At 35.7% G+C, this 23,669-nt stretch overlaps 1 protein-coding gene across 1 annotated transcript in view; it reads left to right on the top strand.

Moving 5' to 3' along the window:
* The window catches only part of LOC109041929 (prestin), an 87,192-nt gene extending 65,164 nt beyond the window's left edge, over positions 1 to 22,028 (top strand). Inside the window, exons 4-14 of the mRNA XM_072305547.1 lie at positions 1,555 to 1,665; positions 4,376 to 4,563; positions 7,572 to 7,739; positions 9,573 to 9,677; positions 11,786 to 11,920; positions 12,814 to 12,975; positions 14,091 to 14,267; positions 16,394 to 16,663; positions 17,632 to 17,811; positions 18,239 to 18,365; positions 19,083 to 22,028. Of these exons, the coding sequence (XP_072161648.1) occupies positions 1,555 to 1,665; positions 4,376 to 4,563; positions 7,572 to 7,739; positions 9,573 to 9,677; positions 11,786 to 11,920; positions 12,814 to 12,975; positions 14,091 to 14,267; positions 16,394 to 16,663; positions 17,632 to 17,811; positions 18,239 to 18,365; positions 19,083 to 19,246 (1,787 nt within the window). The 3' untranslated portion in view covers positions 19,247 to 22,028. The remainder of the gene's footprint in view (positions 1 to 1,554; positions 1,666 to 4,375; positions 4,564 to 7,571; positions 7,740 to 9,572; positions 9,678 to 11,785; positions 11,921 to 12,813; positions 12,976 to 14,090; positions 14,268 to 16,393; positions 16,664 to 17,631; positions 17,812 to 18,238; positions 18,366 to 19,082) is intronic.
* Positions 22,029 to 23,669: the final 1,641 nt, after the last annotated feature.

Below are 23,669 nucleotides of genomic sequence, written 5' to 3'. Positions count from 1 at the left end.
AATTTTCTTTGATAAAATGTTGATTTTTGAGGAATTTGTGAGTATTTTTGTTCAAATTTTTTTAGAGAATTTCATTCACGATCTGATCTAAATCATGTGAAAATATCAACTGAAAATATTCGTAATACTCTTCAAAAGTAAAAATGTTATCGGAGGAAATTTAGCAACTCACAAATTTTCTTAAGGCGTTTTTCCTTAGCACGGCAGAAATGCATTCAGAGCAGTTGATAGCATAATCCTCACAACGGGAGAGGGAACTAAAACACATAGTAGCGATCACATACTCACGGATGGGTCGGAAGTTTCCGCTCTATGCCGTGCTCACTGTCAGCATCATAGCCCCGTAGGAGAAAAAAATATTCTGCCGTGCTAAGAAAAAACGCCGTATGAACATTCGAGAGGTGCCAAATTTTCTCCAATAAAATGTTGATTTTTAAGGAAAGTTATGAATAATATTCAGGAACTTTAGTTGAAATTGCGAACAAAATTATCTGAAACTTTGGAAGAAAAATATTTAAAAATTTTCCCCAAAATTCGTGATTTACTGGAGGAAATTTGGCAACGCCTGAAGGTTTATACGGCGTTTTTCCTTAGCACGGCAGTTGTCCTCCAACGTATTCAATTCCTTTGAGTCATTGGTCAACGAAATTCAATATAAACACGTTAAGACGACTTTTTAATTTACACCCAACGACCACAGGTAGAATTTTGGTGGGACTCATTTAGTAAGTTTCCCCGAAAGTCTGGAGCTATATACTGCCGTGCTGAGACACCCGTAAGAATTTCAGAATTTCTGGGATGCTGAATAGCACACCCTATAGCACACCTGGCCAGACCTCCCTTGCGTTTTTCCATAGCACGTGGTAAGGGACTAAGTTAACTTTTATGCGCGGACAGCATAGAGTTGAACGGACAATAGGGCTTAACTCAAAAAGTAATTACACCCTCTCGTCAGAGGAGCGACTTTGTATCATCCCTAGTAGCAGTGGCTGTCGAGAAAAGTTGTGAAAAGCTCGTAAATTTTAAGAGAACTTCAAATTTACTTGAAAATTACGTAAAAAAAACTCTTGAAATATTCGTATCAGGAAACCCTTTTTGGGACTTTTTACAAAAGTTAAAGAGAAATTTCAAGTAAATTTTTACGAAAATTATAAAAAAAATACGTAAATTTTACTTAAAGTAATATTTACGTATTTTTTTTATACTTTTCCCGCGGGCAAAAACGAGGGGAAAAAAGTGGTGAACAGAAAAGTATGAAAGGAAAAGTTGCAGCCCATAAAAATTGAGGATACAGTTTGCTGATTTTTACGTAAATTTTACGTTGTCTTTCAAATAAAATAACACTATTTTTTTTATTTAAAAGAATCCCTCAAAAGGGTTTCCTGAAACAAGTATTTTAAGAGTTTTTTTACACTCAATGTACAAACTCTTAAAATGTATACATTTTTTGTGACAACTTTTTGTAGAATTTTTTTTAAGAGCCATTGCTCCTAGGGGTGTTCGTTTTTGGCATTTCGCAAACACTTATGTGAATGGCGTTGTCTGTTAAAACAGGAATGGCGTACGCAATGCTAGGTAACGTACCCCCTGTGGTGGGTCTCTACATGGCTTTTTTCCCAGTGATCATCTACTCGTTCCTTGGCACCTCTAGGCACATCTCCATGGGTGAGTCAATAATTACGATTTACATTCCACGTTTCATTGTAAGTTTATCGGCCTATATTCCACGTGCAGAGGTTTTGTGCGCAGTAAGTCGTCCCCTCTGGAATTTCAGAATGGCATTTGGAGAAAAGGACAAGCAGTGACAGCCGCCGATCTAGTCAATGGAGAATTTGCATGCAAATTTTTTATTGCTTCATCCGAAAGTGCTTATGAGCGGACTTCACAGTATTTTTTTTAATTTTTTGCTGCTGTGGGAAATAGTATAAAAATATATATTTAAAAGTGAAAAAATACACCGCCTTGTGACGTCATCTGGAGGCATTTTCGATTGAAACACATGTATTTTAGCAGATTAGATCATTTTGTCATATCTTCTCCAATAATTGTTCAATTCACGAACCAAGGGTATCCTTATCCTCGTGTTCAGTTCACTCAGTAGTTTCCACTTGAACACGAAATTTTCAAATTTCAGACACCTGCAAATTCTCTATTAGAGAGGTCGGACTTGAAATTTTTGACTAAAACTGGAAATTTCGGTGTTCTTATCGTCACATTTTAACTTTTAAGGGATGCGTGTATTAGAAAATTTTACGAGGAAACCAATGGAACTACTTTCAGAACTTCAAAGTTTTGTATAAACGGAGTTATAAGCGTTTAAAGTTTCCAACTTTTGTCCGACCTCTCCTATTGACGCAATCCACTGCGCGGCGGCCGACTCTACAGCCTCAATATCGCCGAGACGCGCCGGGAAAGCTCTTGCGCAAACTGAAAGAACCTAACTGTTCTTCAGGCTAAATCAGTATGAGGAACGGAACACGTAATCATGGGCCACTGTGGCTGACCTGGTTGAATAATACGTAGGGAGAATAGCATTATAATAAGTATATCTCAAGTAGCATTTTTCGACGGAAAAATCGTCTTATTCTGAAATTAAATATCGATTTCCCCCGATTTTTTTTTTTTTGGCGATAAAATCGCTAGGATTATCTGAGCGATTATCCTCGATCTTGTCGCAATTTTATCTCAATTTTTCGCTCGATGAAATCGAAATTTTATCTTAATTTATCACGATTTTTCTCGATAATATTGCTATGAATCGCCGCCGATAAAATCGCGGCCTTACTGTTACCAAAAAAAAAGTAGTTAAGTTTAACGCTCCTGCCTTCTTGTTTTTGTTATTTTTCCTCGATATACTTCACAGTAGAAAAAGCACTGTAAAGAAGTGAAGGCCGTCAACATTGAGCACTCAAATATTTTACATATCTGAAACTAAAGCTGCTTAAAATTCAATCCGGGAGAGATTCGTTTTAGAAAATTTTCCGGGGGAGGCCCCGCGGACTCCCCGCTCCACATCGCACAACCTGTCCAGTGGCGTGGCGTGCTTTGCGATGTATCGATTATTATGCCATTTAAACCTATGGTAAAGAATCGATTATTAAGGTGTTCGCTGCGAACACCCTGTTAATCGATCCTTTTCCATAGGTTTAAATGGCATAACAATCGATATATCGCAAAGCACGCCACGTCACTGAACCTGTCTCTAGCTTGATCCGCCACTGGCACTGTAAATTGTTGTGTTGGGGAAAAACGTCGTATGGATATCCGAGAGCTGCCAACTTTCCTCTCAGCAAGTATACATTTTCGAAGAAAGTTTTGAATATTTTTCCTCGAAATTTTCAGACTTTTTAGACCAAATTACAAACAAAATGTTCCGCGAAATCGGAAGAAAAACATTGACGAAGTTTCTCAAAAATTCGTGATTTCTCAAAGGAAATTTGGCAACATCTAAAAGCTCATATGAGGGGCTTGGAGAGCAAGGTGCATAAGTGCAGTTTTTTTTAAAAAATTGAGATATTAAGGATTTCAAGTAAAACTAGTCTTGATGCATATTCTGTGGAAAAATCGCTCTCAAATTCCAATTTTTATGCATCAAAAAGTCAGTTTGAACTTTCTTTCCACCATATGGATCCATGTAGTTTCGAAACTTGGAACACGTATTTCTCGAAATAGCAGAAACTGTACCTTTGCGCTTTGTACTCTAAGCCCCTCATGTGGCGTTCTTCCTCAACAAAGTAGTGGACTTGTGGAAAATCGAAGAGTTAACAATGGACCACTAGACAAGGTACGAATTTAAGCAATCTGATACATGTTTCTCAACCAGAATTTCACGTAGAACACGATTGCACAACGAAAATTACTGAAACTAACTCCTAACGAAGATATTAACGTTTTTATTTCACATTGGTTATGCGGATTTGAACTGCCCGCTCACAAGAAACTCAAAGCTCTACGTGAGTCAAATCGCGCACTACAACAGTTTCAGCAAGCCTCTCAATCGAGCAATGTTCATTTCCCACCATGTGTTGTTCAAACTATTAGCAATTTGCTATAGCTGAGCCAAAGCGTCAAGATTGAGGTTGCCAGATTTTTATATCGCAGAGACTGTCCTGATAACTATTCAGCGCGCGATGTGAATCACGTAGAGCATTGAGTTTTCATTGAGCGGGTGGTTTGAATTCACGCATCAGGAATCATTAAATATCTTCGTTAGGAGTTGATTTCGGTAATTTTTGTTGTGCGCATCGTGTTCTACGTGAAATTTTGGTCGAAAAACATGTATCAGAATGCTGAAATTCGTACCTTGTCTAGTGGCCCATTAGTGAAGGAGATGATCGATGGGAACAGTGAAGAAGGATGGTGATTGGTGTTGCAGGAACTTTCTCGGTGACATGTTTGATGGTGGGCAAAGTGGTGTTGGAGCATTCTCAACCGATGGCGGCGACGCTCGTGCCGGACGGGAACTCGACGGACGTCAACGCCACGTCCACCCTGCCGCGGCTCGCCGCCGCAACCCCCGTCGAGGTCGCCACCACCGTCTGTTTCATCGTCGGCATGTACCAGGTAAAATCCATCTACCTCACTTGCATTGCATTTAGAGTCCCTTTATACTGAGAGTCAAGACAATTCGGCTCATGGATGTCACAAACGGGAATAAAGATTACAGAAATTGAACATTTTTCGTAATCTTTGATCGGCCCATTCTCAAATGTCTTTCTCCGTTCCTCCTCTCATTCCGTTTGTTCCTTGCCGAACCCGTAATTCCCTGGTCCATTCCAGATTATAATCTTTGCAATTGGTGAAAATGTAATCTTTATTCCCGTTTGTGACACTGTGCAGGCCTAAAATACGGGAACCAATCAGAAATGGATTCAAATTGTCTTGACTCTCAGTATAAAGGGACTCTAATTGCATTTTGCGAAAAGGAACCACTAGCATTGCAATGTTGCTAAGATTGTGCAGCTTCTTTTGTCTTGGAAGAAACCCGATTATCCATTAATAGTTTCTATTTTACTCGCTAAAAACTGTAAATTTAAGACAAAAATTACCATCTAAATTTCATAGTTTTTCACGATTTCCTCAATTTTATTGCAAAAGATGAAGTTGCACAATCTTAGCATCATTGCAATGCTAGTGGTTCCTTTTTGCAAAATGCAATCCACTTATCCATCTATCTGCCGTACAACGCAAAAACGCCGTAAACGCCTTTTTACATGTTTAGCAAACAATGTATCATAGCAGAAAAACTTGTGCACCTCGGGACAATATTTTTACAGAATTCTTTCGCAAATACTATCAAAAACTTAACCTGAATTTTTTTTTTTTTTTTTTTTTTTTTTTTTTGCAGTTGCATGGCTTATGCCTCTTCTTAGAGGTCTACAGCCAACTATAGATGGAGATTTAATGTCCTTAGACAACAGGGCGATAGAGACATCCGTACTCCAGGCTTTTCAAATTTTCAGGGATTAAGTAGAACCTGTTCCTGCAGATCTACTCGTCAGTTCCGTGAAAATTTGACGTCACTAAGGGGATTCGAATCCGGGACCTATTGACGTAGAGTCAGACGCAACCTGAAAATTTGAGGTGCATGGGTAAAACGGTTTATATTTATAAAGTGCCAAGTTCAAAAAAACGAGGGAAAATCTTGATGGATTTTCGGCGTTTTTGACTAGCGCGGCAGTAAGTATGGTGTCGGGGTTTTTCTTGAGAAAATCGATTAAACAAATCCATTCGATTTTCTTCGAGAATCCTATTTCATCGATTCAAATCGTGCCAAAAATCGATTTCCCGAACAATCGATTAAATAAATCGGAAATTACATAGGCTCAAAATTCGCATTGTATAAATGAAATCGAATGAAAATTTTCGGAAAGGTTCCTAAAATGGTGGTTCAAAGATCGACTCTCGTGCCGATTTAGTACATTCGGGTAGAAAAGAATCGAAATTTTCGATTTTAAGAGAAAGAGTCGATTTACTCGATTTATCGAACCCATCTAAATCGACGCGATGTAATTGATTATTCGGTTAAAAAATCGATTATCAAGAAAATCATCGAAAATCTTCAACACTGTTCTTCAATCTTAATCCACGACATGTAAAGCGCCGGAACGTTCTTAAAACATCTTTTGAGTTTTCTTCTCTTTTGGATGAATATTCTGTACAAATAATTGCAAGCTCTGAAGTTGGTTAGTTTCTCCTAGAAAAAAAGTCAAATAGAAATGGGAAATTTGAAACACTGCAATGGAGGCACGTGGTTTTGCACTTTGATCATCGACGTAGTGTCATCCTTGTCATGGTCGCCACACATCAGTTAGGTTTCATTTTGCTGAGCAACTAAACTAACTCTGCGGTCATGCGTATAGCATCTCGTAGAAATGAAGGCGTTTTCCCTTCGAACGTTGCATGGCTGGTTTCTAAAAAGTAAAAGGAAAATAGGGGCAAAAAATGTCTTAACATCGCAATAGAGGTATACGTGGTTTTGTACTTCAGTCATCTATATCGACGGTGTGAGTCGCCAATCACATGACTCGGTTTGCGACGTCGCAGACTTCCTGTCATACTTTATTTTTTAAACGGAAAACTACCCAACAGCAGTTCTTTAAAACTGCCCTGATTTTTCTTCTCCGTGCGAAGAAAATTCTGCAAAAACTTCATGGAATGACGTCGATTTGCTCTCCTTTAAAAAAATAACATAGAGGCGGAGATTTTCAGACACTGCAAACGAGTTTTGTGATTGCCGACTTACACCGTCGATATGCGCTTTTTCCATCAGTACTTATCGACGGTGAAACTACCAAACCACGTATCTCGTTTGCGGTGTTTAAAAATCTACGCTCACATTTTATTTTTTGGAAGTAGACCAAATGAATATCATTCTTGAAATTTCACGGAATTTTCCCGCTAGGTGAAAAACCGCTACGATTCACATTCTACCTTTTTGGTAAGTAACAAACTGAATATCATTACCTTAAAATTTCGCACAAAGGTGAATAGATTCTCAGAAACACGCTGGGCACTTTAGATTCTTCTTAAATTTTCAAAGTAGTGTACTTCTTGGAAAATTTCTATCTATTTTCAAGATTTTCAGTACAGAGGATATTTTTAGTAACTGCGTTTCATTTTCTTCCGTCGTCAGATGCTAAGAGTACCAGTATGGCATCCTGACTTCATGGCTCATGGCTCAACTCCCTGTCATAGACAAACGAAGGGGGAGTCCAGGGGGGCCTGGCCCTCTTAGAACTGAAAAAAGTATCATATGCCCCCCCCCCCCAAAAAAAAAATTTCCAGATGTTTTGAATGCAAAAATTCGCAAGTATTTTGTGCTGAAAGTATAAGAGAAAACATAATTATTCCGCAGAAATTGATGAAAAATTCTTTATGGAACTTCAAATGCGTTCGTTAGTCGTATAATTCAAATTTTCTCGGGGATGCCCTCGACCCCCCCCCCCCTCCGTGCTGGGCCCGACCTTAAAGCAGTTACCAGCCGAGATGGATTGGCCTGGTTATAAGAACCTGTTTTTGTAAGAACCCGGTCTGGTGTTTTAACCTCGTTGAAATTTATTTTTTTGTAGCTCGTTATGTACGTGATGCGACTTGGAGTGCTGACGTCACTGCTATCGGATACCCTGGTGAGCAGCTTCACCGCGGCGGCCGCTTTTCTAGTCATCACGTCCCAGATCAAGGATATCCTTGGGATTCAAATGCCCAAAAAGTACAGCGGCAATTTCTCCATAATCTACGTGAGTATCATTGAAAAGCGTACATAATCGTGCGAGACATCAGTCCTTTCCCTACATTACTGTACACGTGTACCTTGAATATCGAGAAAGTCCTCACTATCAGTTCCCAGAACGTGGAGGAATGGCTGTGACGGTTTAATACAACTACTCGTGCTCTGCGGATGTCCGCATTGCATACACACAAACTTGAAGGCGTTTTTGCGTCTGCATGAAGGCGCGCTTTTGAGAGACGCGCGCTTCGGGATTTAAGGTTCCGTTGAACGAAAGACCTCGACACCGAGGCAACAAAAAAGCGGGTGCGTGAAGTATCTTCTAATCATCGAATTATGCTACCTTTGAAAAATGTTCCTAATCTTTCGAGTGGTCTAGTTTTTCTACTTTCTGAATAAAGTTAATTCTTTGATCACGCTATAACTCAAGCATGCAAGGTTTTTTTCTTTTTTTCTTTTTTTGCTTTTTTGCTTTTTTTTCTTTTTCTTTTTTTTCTTTTTTCTTTTTCTTTTTTTCTTTTCTTTCTTTTTTTCTTTTTTTCCTTTTTTTTCTTTTTTTTCTTTTTTTTTCTGTTTTTTTTTTCGTTTTTTTTTCTTTTTTTTCGTTTTTTTCTTTTTTCTTTTTTTTTCTTTTTTTCGTTTTTTTTTTTTTTCTTTTTTTTCTTTTTTTTTCTTTTTTTTCTTTTTTTCTTTTTTTTCTTTTTTTTTCTTTTTTTTCTTTTTTTTTCTTTTTTTTCTTTTTTTTCTTTTTTTCTTTTTCTTTCTTTTCTTTCTTTTCTTTTCTTTTTTTCTTTTTTTCTTTTTTCTTTTTTTCTTTCTTTCTTTCTTTTTTCTCTTTTCTCTCTTTTTTTCTTTTTATTCTTCTTTTTTGTTTTTTAAGTACGGCGTGACATTAAGTATAATTAAGTGTTGCATCTTCTCTTAAGTCCTCTCACAATTATCTCATAATGAGCCCACAGAACGCGAAGGAATGATTCGACGGTTTGATACAACTGTTCGTGCTCTGCAGATGTTCGCATTGCATACGCACAAAATTGGAGGCGTTTTTGTCTCTGGAATGAAGCAAGCTTTTGATTGAGAGACACGCACTGTCGGTGAAGAATACAAATTGTACCAATTACCTAAATGAATTAGACGTGAGAAATGCATTAATTCAGGCCGACTTTGATGGATTTCAATGTCGCTCATTTCGAAGTGTGTGCGCGCCAGAATGATTTTCGTTGCGCACTTTCTTCCCGCTCTTTTTTCCCACCGAACCGAATTTGGCGCGTTTCATACTAGTTTACGCTTGTGCCGAGACGCCACGGTTACATTAGTGTTTTCGTGCTAAGGAAGAACGCTGTATAAGCTTTTAGACGTTGCCGAATTTTGTTCGAGTAAATACGAATTTTCAGAGAAATCTCTGAATATCTCTTCCAATTTTTTTTAGAAAATTTTATTCGCAATCAGATCTAACTTATCTGGAAATTTTTAGAGAGAATTTTCATAACTCATCTTAAAAATAAACATTTTATTCGAGGAAATTTTGCGACTCTGGAATGTTCATACAGCGTTCATCCTTAACACAGCAGTATTAAACATAGCATAACTTGGATGGATCGAATGTCTTGATAGAGGTTGGATGAATGCAAAAAAAAGATATATGCAAAACAATTTCAATGTTAAAATGTCAAGTACAGGGTCTATAAACATCATCATGAAGCAATAATTCGTAGTAACACATTTTGGCATGTTTTAAGGACAGGCTTTAGGAAGTATGTTCAATATTGCAAAAAGTATACAACATTGCTTGAATAATTTTACTCCCAAAACTGATCAATTTTAATTTTTGTTCACTTCACAGACGTATATAGCATTTTTCCAAAGTATTGACTCTACTAACAAGGCAGCATTAACAGTATCTTTAATTACAATTACTATTCTCTGGAGCTATGATGACATCGTGAAGGTATGTTTTTAAAAACTTTGTGCAAAATATCCTAGAATTAGGGTGAATCCTTGTCAAAGTGGTTTCATATGAGATCAACAAATTTATTTATTTATTACATTTTGATACACGGGAGCCGTGAGGCTATAGTAGGTATAGGTCAATTCATGTACAATAAAGTTTTTTTTTTTTTTTTAAACAACTAAAAAGTATTAAATTCTAAGATAACAATCCAAAAGCACAGAATATTGTTTACAAGTTTCGAGGGAGGGCTAGAATTACCTCAGTAGTACCAAGAGCAGCAGAGTCAGCTATTCAACCAGGAAGGTGGTCTGGGTTGTACCATTCAGCAATTCATCAATGCTGTAGAAAGCATTTTTTAGGACCCAAGTAGCATTTTGCAACGAAAAAATTGCAATTTAAATGAAATAAAATTTCCAGATGATTTCAACTTTCTTGCAAGAAAATTGCAATTATTTTACAACATCTGACCCCCTCATTGTAAAAAAGTTGCAATTTTTTTTTTTTGCAAAGAAATTTCAATATTGACGACCTTTAAATTTCAACCCCTAAATTTTCCGGGGAAATTATAATAATTCGAACCCGTGCTTACTAATGTCCTACGACGTTTAGCAGCATAAAATAACGGACGCCCTTGAGTGGGCTTGAAACCCGACCCGCGATTGTCATAGCGGAGCACTCTTCCACTGAGCTACAGGAGCTGATGATGAGCTGGGTTGAAATCACGCCTGTTAAGGCTGTTATCGCATGCATTGCGTCAGTGCGTGGCTCAACATTCATCATAGATTTGATTAACGCCGTTTTTCTCAGGCTTCTTTCTTTTGCCTATTATTTATTTTTTTTCGTGTTATTTATTTTTTTTCATATTTTTTTTTGTCTGATTTTTTTTTTCGATATCACGTAATAGGTACTCACACTAAATTTACACCGGTGTAAATTACACCACATACTAACTTGAGAACTTAAAAATATTTTCAAAAATATTTTTAAAATATTTTCAAAACTTTCTTAAGGAATATTTTAACATGCATGTTTACAGGCAATATTTTTTGAATTATTTTAAAAATATTTTTTGTAAACATTTTCAAAATATTCCTTTAAAATGTTTTAAAAATATTTTGAAAATATTTTACTTACAATATTGCCATGAAAAATATTTTGATAAAGGTGACAATATTTTCAAAATATGTTGGGCTATATGGTTAGGTGAGACATTTAAGTCGAAAAAACTTTAAAACAACTAGAGAATTGGATGCCAGGCACATGACGTGAATTGTTACAACATGATTGCACGAAATTGCAGTCTTTATAGTGCCTTGAAAAAGAAGGTTAGGCAACAAGCATAATCTACATTTCTTGCAAACTTATTGCAATAAAATTGCAACTTTTTAAGCGCCTTCAAATGAACGTATAGGCAACAAGCAAAAATTGCAATCAACTCACAATCCATTGCAATGAAATTGCAATCCATGCTACTTGGGGAGATGTTCCATGAGCTTACTTAGGAAATATTGAACACGGCCTTCACGAAAAAGAGATTTTCAAATAAGCGGCTAACCGTCACTGAAATTTTCTAGAGCCTGAATGTTTGATTCAGTGTTTTGTGTTTTCAAATGTATTAATAATGCTTATATTATTTGACATTCATACTTGAAATATTTACGAGGCTAAATTACCCTTACAAATCGTCTTTGAAGCCAGTGAAGCTGCGAAAACTTTACAGAATGGATTCAGATCAGTAGAAATGAGGGAGCTTACCTACCTCCTTGAAATTTTTTGTATTAATATTGTAGGTAATGTGTCCATCCTCTCTGTTTTCATAGCTTTTTGTATGTGCCATCAAATTTTAAGAAACATTAAAAATATGAAATGTCAAACCATACTAAGACTCAGTTACATAATTCCTCAAATTATGTAAAATTCAATTCAATTTTATCAAAGTTGAATCGGTGCTTGTTCAAAAATCCTGAAAGATTGTTGTTCAAACGGCCCAGTTAGTTATGATTTTCGAAATTATGTGTTTTTCAACCAAATATATATTTCATAAAATTTCCAAAGTAATTCTTGATCACTCTAAAATAATCTCTCTCCCCTCGATTTGCTTTCAGCCAAGACTACGACAGGTGACCTCTGTGCCCATACCAATAGAATTAATTGTCATACTAGCAGGCACCTTAATTTCTAGATTCACACCTTTAATAGACGAGAACCATATACGCACCGTTGGACATATTGCCGTGGGTAAGTGACATTAAATACATTTGAAGCATATTAGGAACAACATTGGCATGCTAAAGAAGAAGGCCGCAAGAATCTGCAGACGTTGCCAAATTTCCTCTGTTACAATATGAATTTTAAGGGAAATTTGCAAATATTTTTCCTCTAATTTTTCAGGGAATCTTATTTGCAGTCAGATCTAAATTATCTGAAAATTCCAATAGAAAATATTCATAAGTCTCCTAAAAAATAATCATTTTACTGATAGAAATTTGGCAACTCTTGAGTTTTCATACAGCACTTTTTCATAGCACGGCAGAACAAACAAGGCACCCACAGTGTGTAGTATATCAGTAACAAATTGGAGCATAGAGCTCACAATGTATGGGTTAATTCGTCATTAGTAGATTAAAAATCAAGGCTGCAAAACTGAGCAAAAAGTTTGCTGCATGCAATACAACGTACAATCCTTAAGTAGGCATGTTCCTAGTGACAAAAATTTCATGCTTCAATTTAAGAGTTCCTCGTTTCAACCGAGATTCCATACCTGTGCGAATAATTTTGACTCGCCTGAGTGTACATGGAGATTTTGACAGTTGGATGGTTCCAAAATTATGTTACAAGTAGACAGAAATCGTAAATTACACTACATTTTCAATAATCGGAACTAATATAATGGTTGGGTGGTTTGGATAACAGGAAGTTCGGATAATGCAGAGGTCACTATGACAAGCATAATTCAACACTGTGCATTCATGAAATTGAACATTGCATTACATTTTATGCTCAAACTTTTTTTTAAAAAATTGACTTTTGTCTGATTTCTGCCAGCCAATAATATTTTTAGAGAGCTGTATGAGACATCTTAATTTTTTGGTTACCTATCTTTTCTGTCAATATCATTTTTTCTTTTTCTAGTCTACCAGAACCTTCTCCTCCGCGATTTGATTTGATTCCATCACTCCTAGGTGAATGTTTTTCTATTGCTGTTGTTGCCTATGTAATAGCCATGTCGATGGCCCTCACATTTTCAACAAAACTGAAATATGACCTTGACGCAAACCAAGAATTTCTTGCACAGGTAAGACAATATGTTCTAAATTTTTACTACAGGCTTTTTTGTCACAGAACTAAAAATACTCATGCAACACTTTAACAACCCGTGTTAGATGGTTTCTGACTCATTCTGTTGATTTTTTATCTCAGGGGCATAGCATGTCGACAGTGTAAGTCGGCAATCACATAACTCGGTTTGCGACGTCGCAGACTTCCTGTCATACTTTATTTTTTAAACGGAAAACTACTCAACAGCAGTTCTTTAAAACTGCCCTGATTTTTCTTCTCTGTGCGAAGAAAATTCTGCAAAAACTTCATGGAATGACGTCAATTTGTTCTCCTTTAAAAAAATAACATAGAGGCGGAGATTTTCAGACACCGCAAACAGGTTTTGTGATTGCCGACTTACACCGTCAATGTGTAGAAATACTTCTAATCTCAATCAAGCTCTATTCAGTTTGTGAGACAATGGTGAACTTTCGTTTATAAAAAAATTGCAGGTTGTTAAAAAATTTGAGTCAGAGTGGAGATTGAAAGTATCTCTTGTAGCAATGACTTTTAAAAAACGTGTACATTGTAAAGGGGCAGCTCTTAAAAAAACTGTAAGAATTATATCTACATTTTAAAGTCAAACCCATGGCAGGCAACAATCTACCCAAAAAAAAGTGTTAAAAAAACCCTTAAAAGATTGACTGTAGTTTTTTACACTTCAAATGTTCAAAAAATGTTTAATAATTCTTAAATGCGTAAATGTTAACAAATGTAAATTTTAATATTAAAAAAAAATAAAAATAACCAAGGAAGGCCCCCTGAAAAATGACTTTTTCCAGTTTTTGTAAGAGTTTTTGAAAAGTGTGTTGTAGAGGTCCTTGCTGCTTGGGTATGAGTTAGCTGGAATATGAAATCATTTTAAGACTCTACTGTTCGTTATTGTAAAAATCGTGGATGGTAGTAGCCACCTTCGGAAAAAGTCTAAACACAGCAACAATAGAAGCGGTCTGAAGAAAAGGTAGCAGCCAACCATAGACACACATAACTCCCTTAGTCTGAAAATTGAATTTAAGAAAATACTAAAATTGCCAGGACATGTACAGGTTTGGCAGAAATTTGATTTATTGAAAAACGTTTCCATTATTGCAGGGAGTAAGTAACGTCTTTGGCTCATTCTTCTCCTGTATGCCGATATCAGCTTCCCTCTCTCGAAGTGTCATCCAGCAGGTTGTTGGAGGAAAAACTCAGGTTGCTGGTCTTGTGTCCTCTTCAATTATATTCTGCGTTCTTCTCTGGATTGGACCATTTTTTGAACCCCTCCCTCGGGTAAGAAATCTCATCAAAATCTAAAAAATTAGAAGCCAGAAGATGGACAGACAGAATGCATTTTTTGCTGGAAATTTTTCATCGATGAAATGGTTTTGCACTTAATTGGGCATAAGGATTTAAGGCAACGTTTTTCTACACTTTTTAAAATAATGGAGATGTTGCATGTGTGAGGAATTTGCGATTTGACTGTTGATTCTTATGTAAAAGTTCGCAAGAAACCTGATGGTGCCTAGATAGAAGCACCCCTTACAATTTAAAATGTAACAAATTGAACATCAAAATTTGCAGTTTTATTTAAAAAAAATTTATGTCCGACCTCTCTGATCGACTCGATCCACTGTGTGCAGGCGTGGCGTTAACGGTGGTGTTTACTGCGAGGATCCAAAATGGCGAATCGCTTTTAATTCTTCCTTTATACTTCAAATGGAGATGTTGCATGTGTGAGGAATTTGCGATTTGACTATTGATTCTTATGTAAAAGTTCGCAAGAAACCTGATGGTGCCACTGGTTCTCTCTGAAATCAACTCCCAAGCTCAAAAAAAGCTCTCAACTTGAGGCCAAAATGGAGGGGATATCCCACGCTATCCTGAGAGTCCAAATCTACATCAAGACAAACTTTCCATGCGAAGATAGGGAGCTGATACATTAGCAGTAATGCCAAGTTTTTAGTTTTCGAGTCCCAAATAAAGTGGCAGCCCTGTCAATGTATTTGCTCCCTATCTTTGCATGGAGGGTTCGTCTTGATGTAGAGGTGGACTCTCAGGATAGCGTGGGATATCCCCTCCATTTTGGCTTCAACTTAAGAGCTTTTTTTGAGCTTGGGATTTGATCTCAGAGAAAACCAGTGGGACCATCGTGTTTCTTGCAAACTTTTACATAAGAATCAATAGTCAAATCGCAAATTCCTCACGTATGCAACATCTCCATTTTAAGGAAAACGCCCTGTAGTTTCTAACTTTGACTAGCCAGTATCTTTCCTGTCCGGTTAAGTATATGTGAAAACATTGTCACCATGTAATTTTGAAAATGACTTCGTGATAATGCCATGGTGCTTTCGCACTTGTATATCCAGGCAGCTCCATATCTTGACTTACTTTTATTAATTGATAATTAATATTAATTAATACTTTTATTAAAACTGCTCCATTATTTTTACCTTTGAATGAAATAGTGAAATTTATCAAAGCTGTTTTTAAGCAAATCAGAAGGCAGGTGGCTAAGGGTTGTAGCTTTAGCAGAGCTTAGCTTCTGGAAACTTAGATCGATTGAAAATACTTTGCAGCAGGGAGCCAAAAAACAAGTTTAACAGGATGATTCGTTTTTTGTTCTCTCGAAGGAGAGAGAATGTGATGAAATGGGACATAGAGCCGTAGGTAATATGGTTCGCCATTCAATGACAAAATCAAGGCCGCAAGTTCCAAAAATTAATACTAGCATAAAAAAAATTAACTCTAATGAGTTTTAGTACAAAAACAAGTAAATCAAATAAACAAGTTTGTTTGACTTTAAAATTCAGCTTTTGGATGGATGTGGTCCTCATTAATCTGATTCTTGGGAAATCGTCCGAATAAAATTTATAATTAGTCACATATCAAGGTGGTGGTAATACATGGAACTACTTATTTACCTTGTATTCACCCTAAATGACCCCTATTAATTTATCATATATAGATTATTAATGTTTCTTTTTTACCATCTGTTTGTGCAATCCATCATTTGGATAAATTAATCGGTAAGTTTTATCTTTAAGTAGTGCATTGGAAGTTTGCAATGTTTGGTGTTGTATAACTTTACTTCAGTACAAACCTTTTTCAATGTTTATCTGAGAAAAAATCTAATAAATATGCAAAGTCAAGGCAATGTATCTCTCAGAAATCAAACATTTGATAGTGTATAATGAGCCTACGATGATATTTCTCACAGCATCATTTCAAAAGAGTAAGTTATCAGGTCCATTGCAGTCACATTTTGTTGTGATTATGATACATGTAATAGGAAAAAATTTGATGAAACAGCAGAAAAATTGGCAAGCGTCTATTGTAATTACCATTAGTTACAAATCGTGATAATTTTCATGATTCAATACGACTAATCTAGTTCCATTGGTGTCTTGATGTTTCAGTGTGTTCTTGCCAGTCTGATCGTGGTTGCAGTGAAAAATGTGTTATTACAAGTTCGAGCATTTCCAAAAATTTGGCGTCTGTCATTTTTGGATGGCCTTGTTTACATTCTAACATTCCTGACAGTAATCTTGGTGGAAGTTGACATTGGTTTGATTGTTGGATTTAGCGTCTCCTTAGCTTCCATATTAATCCAAGGAATTCGGCCGTATTGCTGCCTTCTTGGTCGAGTTCCTAATACGGACATTTATGTCGATAAAACACGATTTAATGTGAGTAACTCACATAATTATACAATTACGTTGATTCACAATTACAGCTAAATTGTAATTGGTTAAATGCACGATGCAGTTTGAGAAAGAAAAGAGGTTTATGTATGATGTTAAATAAAGACATCAACTGATTGCAATTGCTGAAATTTTTAAACCCTGAGTAAATATTGAAAGCACCAAAGGAACTGAGGTCATCATGATTGCTCTCACTGATGCAGAGTAGCAGCAGTGAAGTGGATCTAAAAACTTGGTCTTAAGTATAACTAGAGTGAAAATTTTAATTAATTTTTGAAGACTATGTGATGCCATTGTTGAAATGGATAAGTTGTGTAGTCATAGAAGTGTCTACCTGTAAATTATATTTGACTACAAATCTATTTTCTGAGAGCCCTTGCCCTGAAAAGAAAAAAATTCTCAGAAACTACTATGTCTGTCAATTTCTTTGATTGTTAAGTATCAGCAGTTGCAGTGAAATATACTGCGATATTTTTTACCAAGTGAGTGAATGGAGAGGGGCATCAAAAATTAATTTGCCCTAGACTGCTGAAATCTAAGTCTAGTTTATCGCCATAATCTTTTTGAGATAGGTATTCTCGGCGTGAAAATGTGAGCTAACATCGCATCTTTTTTTTTAGTTTTAAAAAAAAATCTGAATACACTTCTGCACTGGAAAAAAAAACCACATTGGATCTAGAGTCCAGACTCTTGAAAACATTGACAAGAAAAAGGACTCTTGATTCAATCAGATTTAAGCTTAAATCAAAAGGAAATCCGCTCAAATTAAAAGGCTTGATTCTTGATATAAGCTTAAATCTGATTGAATCAAGAGTATTTTTTCTTGTCGATGTTTTTAAGAGTCTGGACTCGAGATCTAATGTGTTTTTTTTTCCAGTGTGAGTCATAGAACCATCATTTGACGTCACTTGAAATTATGAATCATAATTTCAATCGCTTGTTATTTGTTGCAGACTGTTGACATGCCGGGAATAAAAATTGTTCATTATTCAGGAGGATTAAATTTTGCTAACCGTGGATACTTCAAATCTGGCATTCACAATTTGTTACATTTCTGGCCAAGACAAGAAATTAATCGCAGGAACCAGATGATCAAATCGAACAAAGTTGGACCCTTGGAGTTCAGCAATCCTGTAAGTTGAGCCTTCCATCTAATTCTTGTTTTTTAACAAAAGTCTCTTATGAATGGTCCATTCAAAGCAGGACCCTTGTGCAAGTCATTTTGCTAACATTATGCACCTTTTAGTCAATCAGTTTCTCTTTTTACCTTTATTTATAAACTAATATACTTTCAAATTATTTTCTTCCAAATTTTTCTCTTTCTCTAACATACTTTGTCGAGTATTTAGTGTAAGATCATTTGTATTTTGATAGGGAAAATCATTCTTTCACTTCCATCCCACTAATTGTATTCTGCAAATTGTAAATTTCAGCGTTGAGAACACTGAGAGGAAAAATTATCGCCCTCAAAATTATTCAAGTCATCTAAAAATTTTAGGTCTGTATAATTGATAAACCACACCGATCGATATTTTCAGTTTCAATTACTTTTTTTTATAGATGAACTGTTTGATTCTTGATCTGGCAGCAATGCATTATTGTGACCCAGCTGGTGTCAACACTCTGCGATCAATTGGAGAAGAATTCAAGGAGTTATCAATACCCGTGTATATCACAGGCGCCTCAGGTAAATAATCACTCATTATCAAGAGATCCATTTTATGTGAATACTCTCTTCCTCCAGGCAAGTTAATTGAGTAAGTCCTTAGTTGTATATCTTATGCATTTGTTTACTGACGAAAATCCAGCCGGTCCTTGAAAAAATAGTTTCATCTGACACCATACAAGCTTACACTGAGAGGATATGATGGTTCCGCCTCTGATTGAGATGATTTTGAGCTGAACTGAAAGTAAAGACGAACTAAAATTCACATGCCTTTGTCTTTTGAGAACGGGTTCCTAAGAGCACCCCAAAATTCGTGATTTAGAAAGAAACCACTTTCGAAAATACGAGGCTATTAAGGGTTTCTTATAGACCCATCAGCAGAAATACTTTAACACATCAATTATATTTCAAATTGCATAGTAAAATTTGTGTTCAAGTCCAAAATCATTAATATTTGAGGTGGAGCCATCAACCTTGGATTAAGTTCCATGTTCGTCATGAAAGAGTAGCAGTTTCAGTCAAAAGTTGATTGTATAAACATTGGAAACATTAACATTTCAATGCCTATAATTTTGTTTAATTTACGGATTCGTTGGCTTCGTATCAATGAAAAACAATTTATTCTTCAGGACGGCACTGACGGATAATTTAATCCTTCATTTATTTATACTTCATAAACACATGAAAGTTGTGGTTGGTTTGATCCTATTTAAAGACCCATTTTTTATGACTTTTCAGGCCCTGTTTATGAGAGTTTCCAAAACAATGACTTGATTTCTCAGAACCTATTTCATTTCTTCCCGACTGTGCATGATGCGGTGCTCTATGATCAAATAATTCGCCTGGAGAGCGCCAACACTATCATCCAACCGCTTCCAGAGGAAAATTCCTCAACACTTTAAGTCTCACTCCCTTTATGGTCCGAGGATCAATCAAATTTTGCATACTTCCAGGATGTTAAAATTATATTTAAAGGATTTTAAAAGGGCCTATAGAGGACTGTACTCATACCATTCGAAGCTACAAGACCAGGACAGACGTCAAGGGAACCCCACTCACTCAAGCCACTGTACTTTACTGGAGTACTATACACTATTTTTAGTATACCAGTAAGAGCACTACAGCATAGAAGTGTAACGTCTTTTGGCTCATGCATGTAATATGGGTTTACGTCAACTTTAGATTTTTCCTAGATTCATAACAGACTATTGTAAAATTAAAAATGGTTTATTTCGCAAACCTACTTTTCAGCATGACGCAATTGAACACCTCTAGTCTTATTTTTCTTTTGTTCAACTCTCTCCAAGATAAAGATGACTTTAAGACAAAGGTAATCTTTCTCAGACCGCCTCTACGTACTATATCTTTGCTTTGAATGAGGAAAGGTGCTAAATATTTTGTGGATAGTACTCACTGGAGAGTTGTGGGTGTTCATTTAAAATTATATCCTCATGAGTTATTTGAGAGAGGAAACCTTGGACAGCGCACCTGACTTGTAATGACAATCCGTTACACATAATTAGGGAACAGAGATTTTCTGATGACGGCTCCTCTATGCCAGATTTCATTTTTCATCAAATTTGTTGCTTTAATCATATCGTTTGTGTACTTAAGTATGTAAAGTCCACTGTAACATTCTTTTCATAGTTTTTGTTCTTAAAATTGATCTGTGTTGCAGGCTAGCTGGACTGTTCTGTAGGGGTCTGATAATGTTTTTATTAATTTACAAGGTTTACCTTTTGTACAGAAAGAGAGCCTGAGTAATCAATCTCTCTTGGATCTGCTCTCTAGAGGAGTTAAACTGAGTGAAGCCAGACAGACTGTTCTCAGAATTAAGTAGTAATAAATGTTTGGATTTGAACTACAAATAGCGATTTGATCAAATGTAGTGCAGCTGGTGTTAATTGTGGGAATTTCCTTTTTTTTCATTCATATGAGGCAAAAATACAGTTCTAGAATTTTATTTTCAAATTTCAACAATGAATTCGATTTTAATTAAAAACTGTGTAAAAATATAAAAGCTTAATTCAACAACCAATAAACAAAGTGGATCTGTAAACCCTTCATTCAAGACTGTACGATCTGTGGTGAAAAAATCAAAATTTTATTTATACTGCTCAAAAAAAATTAAAGTTACCTTGTTAAATATTTGTCAAAAGACAATTAAGGAAATGTAATTTTGAACTCAACCTAAAAGCCGTTTCCTTCAGCATCTCAACAGAAGCACATTCTAAGTTTCCAATCGGCTTCTCTAAAATCATCGTAGATGTGTCATTTAGAATTAAGTATGAGGAAGTAGATTTTGACTATCTGTGTAAAAATAAGTTGATTAAATTGTATGATAATATGATGATAATTTTTCTGTCCTGCCAAGATTTACTTTGAACGCCCATTTCTTCCAGCGTAATCTATCATTTGTATCCCTGTGAAAAAATAAAATTCTCTCATATTTATTTTTTTTTTTTTTATAAAGCTTGATTATGACAAGTGAAAATTTGAAAAAAAAAAAAAGTAAATAAAACAATGCGAGTGTCATTCATATTGAAAAGAAATGAATTTTTTACTGAAATATTGTTTGAAATTTTTCTTTAATATGCCTTTTTTTTCATTTAAGCTCCAGTCTTGTGACAAGATAATTTAGTACAATGTGATATCCCTCCTCATAGTATCTTTAGTGATACCTTGTGCCTTTACGTGATTGTGATATTTTAATGATTTAGCAAATTAGTTTTAAGAACTGTACAGATAGGAGATAGATGTTTGACTTGCTGAAAAAAATTCCTTGTTTGAAGTTTAGGGACTGTCGATGAAAAATAAATTGCATAATGCAGTTGATTGTTAGCTGCGTCTTTAAAGGGGAAAGGAAAAAGAGCCCATGAATTTAGAACCCTCTTGCTTTAAAAGAGTCATTCTATTTGTAATAAGATTAAAGCTTTTCTTGAAGCCTCCAAGGGACCTGTACTTTTTGCTCATACATTTTTACCAAATATGTATAGAAGAGACTATTGGAAATACTGACCTGTTTACAGATCCAATCAATTTAACTCAATCATATTTCTTCATAATATTGATAGGTAATAACTGCTGTTAACAACGTTAAAAGTTGAAAATGACTCCTCCATAGTTTCCATTTCTTATGTTTATTTTTTCCCCCTCAAAAATTGTGAGATGGAGAGAGGTCAAGTATTTTTACAGTTTAAGATGCTCTAAGTTTAAAAAGTGGCTGAAATTTTTGGATCGATCGTAAAATACACTTGTCTTAATTTTCCAAAATTTACTCTCTGTTAAGACTCTCATATTGAGAGCTACCTGTACCATTCATCAATAGGAGACAATGCTTGTTTTTCATTGACAAAGGGAAAAAACAGCTCCCATAACTATTTGCAGTTGCTGGACAAAGAATAAATTGTGGAAAATGAGTCTCAAGTTTATTACCTCTCTGAAACTTTCAACCTCATATATTTTTCTGACTTCCAGAAAAGCATATTTTATCAATATATGAGTAAAAATCACAATGCCTATGTAAAAAACCATACGTGAAATCTACCTCTGGAGATTGCCCGATTACAAGAACAACACTGACACTGTGACAGACATAATAATCAATAGTGTAGTAAGAGTAATTTTGTATATAATGTAATTTATTCTGTGTATTTTGTTAAAATAAAAACTCATAGAAACTTATTTGAACCTCATCGTATTTTAAAAAGGAGCAATTATTCTACCTTGAAGTGTGTGTGTGGTATAAATATCACTGAAAAGGGAAATAAAGGAGCCGTGATAAAAATAGTCAGCATCTTAAAAGGGCATTATTCCATCGAAGATTATTATTAATCTCGATTTTTGATGAGAAAAAAAATTGAGAAACCAATTATTCGATAGTTCAAAATGCAGAATTCATTGTGCATGGTACCAAGGCTCGGTGAGGCTTCCTGAGCTGAGAAACTGTTAAAAACACTTGTTTTTGACCGTTTTAGAAAGTTCATTAGGGTGTCCCATTTTGGACGTAAAAAAAAAAAATTGCGAAATCCAACTGAGATACTTGCCAAAAAGTTGTCTTGTGGTTAGAAAAAAATCACACAAAAATCTCAGGGTCGTAGCTAAAGGTTAAGTGGTCCCGCACGGCACTTAAGTGGTTTTAGTGGCTACCGATTTCTCATCTTGCGATCTTGGCAATTTAGCAGATTTTTTTTTCAGTAAATGCAATCGAGCTAGAAAGTCACAAATGTGGATAATGAGACTTCTGCTGCAACAGTTTAAGAAAAAAATAACAGTTTGGACCCACGAGGCTCGGAAATTCCTCGTTCTTAGCTCTCTAAATGCAAAAATCAGTGATTTTAGCATTTTGTAGTACTACTGCTCGACCGTCGCTCGGCTTAAATGTCGCAGCATTTGATGCGCTGTTTCACAATGATCCCATCGGAGGAACAAAAAGTCCTTCAAGTATGTTCATTAGAGGTGTAAGAACGTCACTTTCGCCAATTTTCGTTGATATTAAACTTTGCGCTCATTGTTTTTTTTTTTTTTTTTTTTTGAATTTTCCTGTTTTTTATCATTTTTTTAAATGGTTTAAAAAGGGCGACTCATCTTACACCAGAATTGAACTCCTTTGGCAAACAATGTACGTAGGTAGTCGAATCCTTCCTCTAAACCAGTTTTTGGATTCAAAGCCTCCTAAAAAAGCCGATGTTGCCATATTTGATCGCCTAAAAACACAAAAAACCGAGTACCTATTTCAGTATTCGGAGGCTGTTCCTAACCGAGCTCATTCAGCAAAGTTCAGCAAACCTTGAATTTTCATACGTTATGACCACATTACTAGTGATTATGTACATGTATTTATCTACATATAGAGCCTCCCACCGCGGCGCGCCGTTGCCACATATCATCGGTAAAAGTCGATAAAAGTCCGCGTTTCCCTAGATTTGAGCCTTTTTTTCGGATAATGCACACAGAATACATACATAAAACTTAAATTGCAGTATTCAACGATGTAAGGGATCATACCTTGTGCCGATATTCATTATTTTAAGATCCTGCGCTTATTAAAGACCCACTTCTTACAAATTCTAGGCATGATGTTTGGATTCTCTCTGGATATCTCTGTTGGATTTCGCAATTTAAATTTTATTTAACGTCCAAAATGGGACACCCTAAGGTTCATCTAACTCGCGTTTTTTGCCGATCAAGTATCTCTGTTTTTGAGTGCAATTAAAAATTTAAGAACACGGAAGAAGTATGGACAAGACTTTATTACAAATATAGCAAAAAAGTTTGTACGACAATTATTTGGTTACAAATGATGATAAAAATGAACCAGGTTAA

This window comes from Bemisia tabaci, chromosome 1 (assembly GCF_918797505.1).
Source record: "Bemisia tabaci chromosome 1, PGI_BMITA_v3".
Classification (NCBI taxonomy): domain Eukaryota; kingdom Metazoa; phylum Arthropoda; class Insecta; order Hemiptera; family Aleyrodidae; genus Bemisia; species Bemisia tabaci.
The sequence above is the reverse complement of the archived record's forward strand: the minus strand, read 5'-3'. Positions and strand labels throughout refer to the sequence as shown.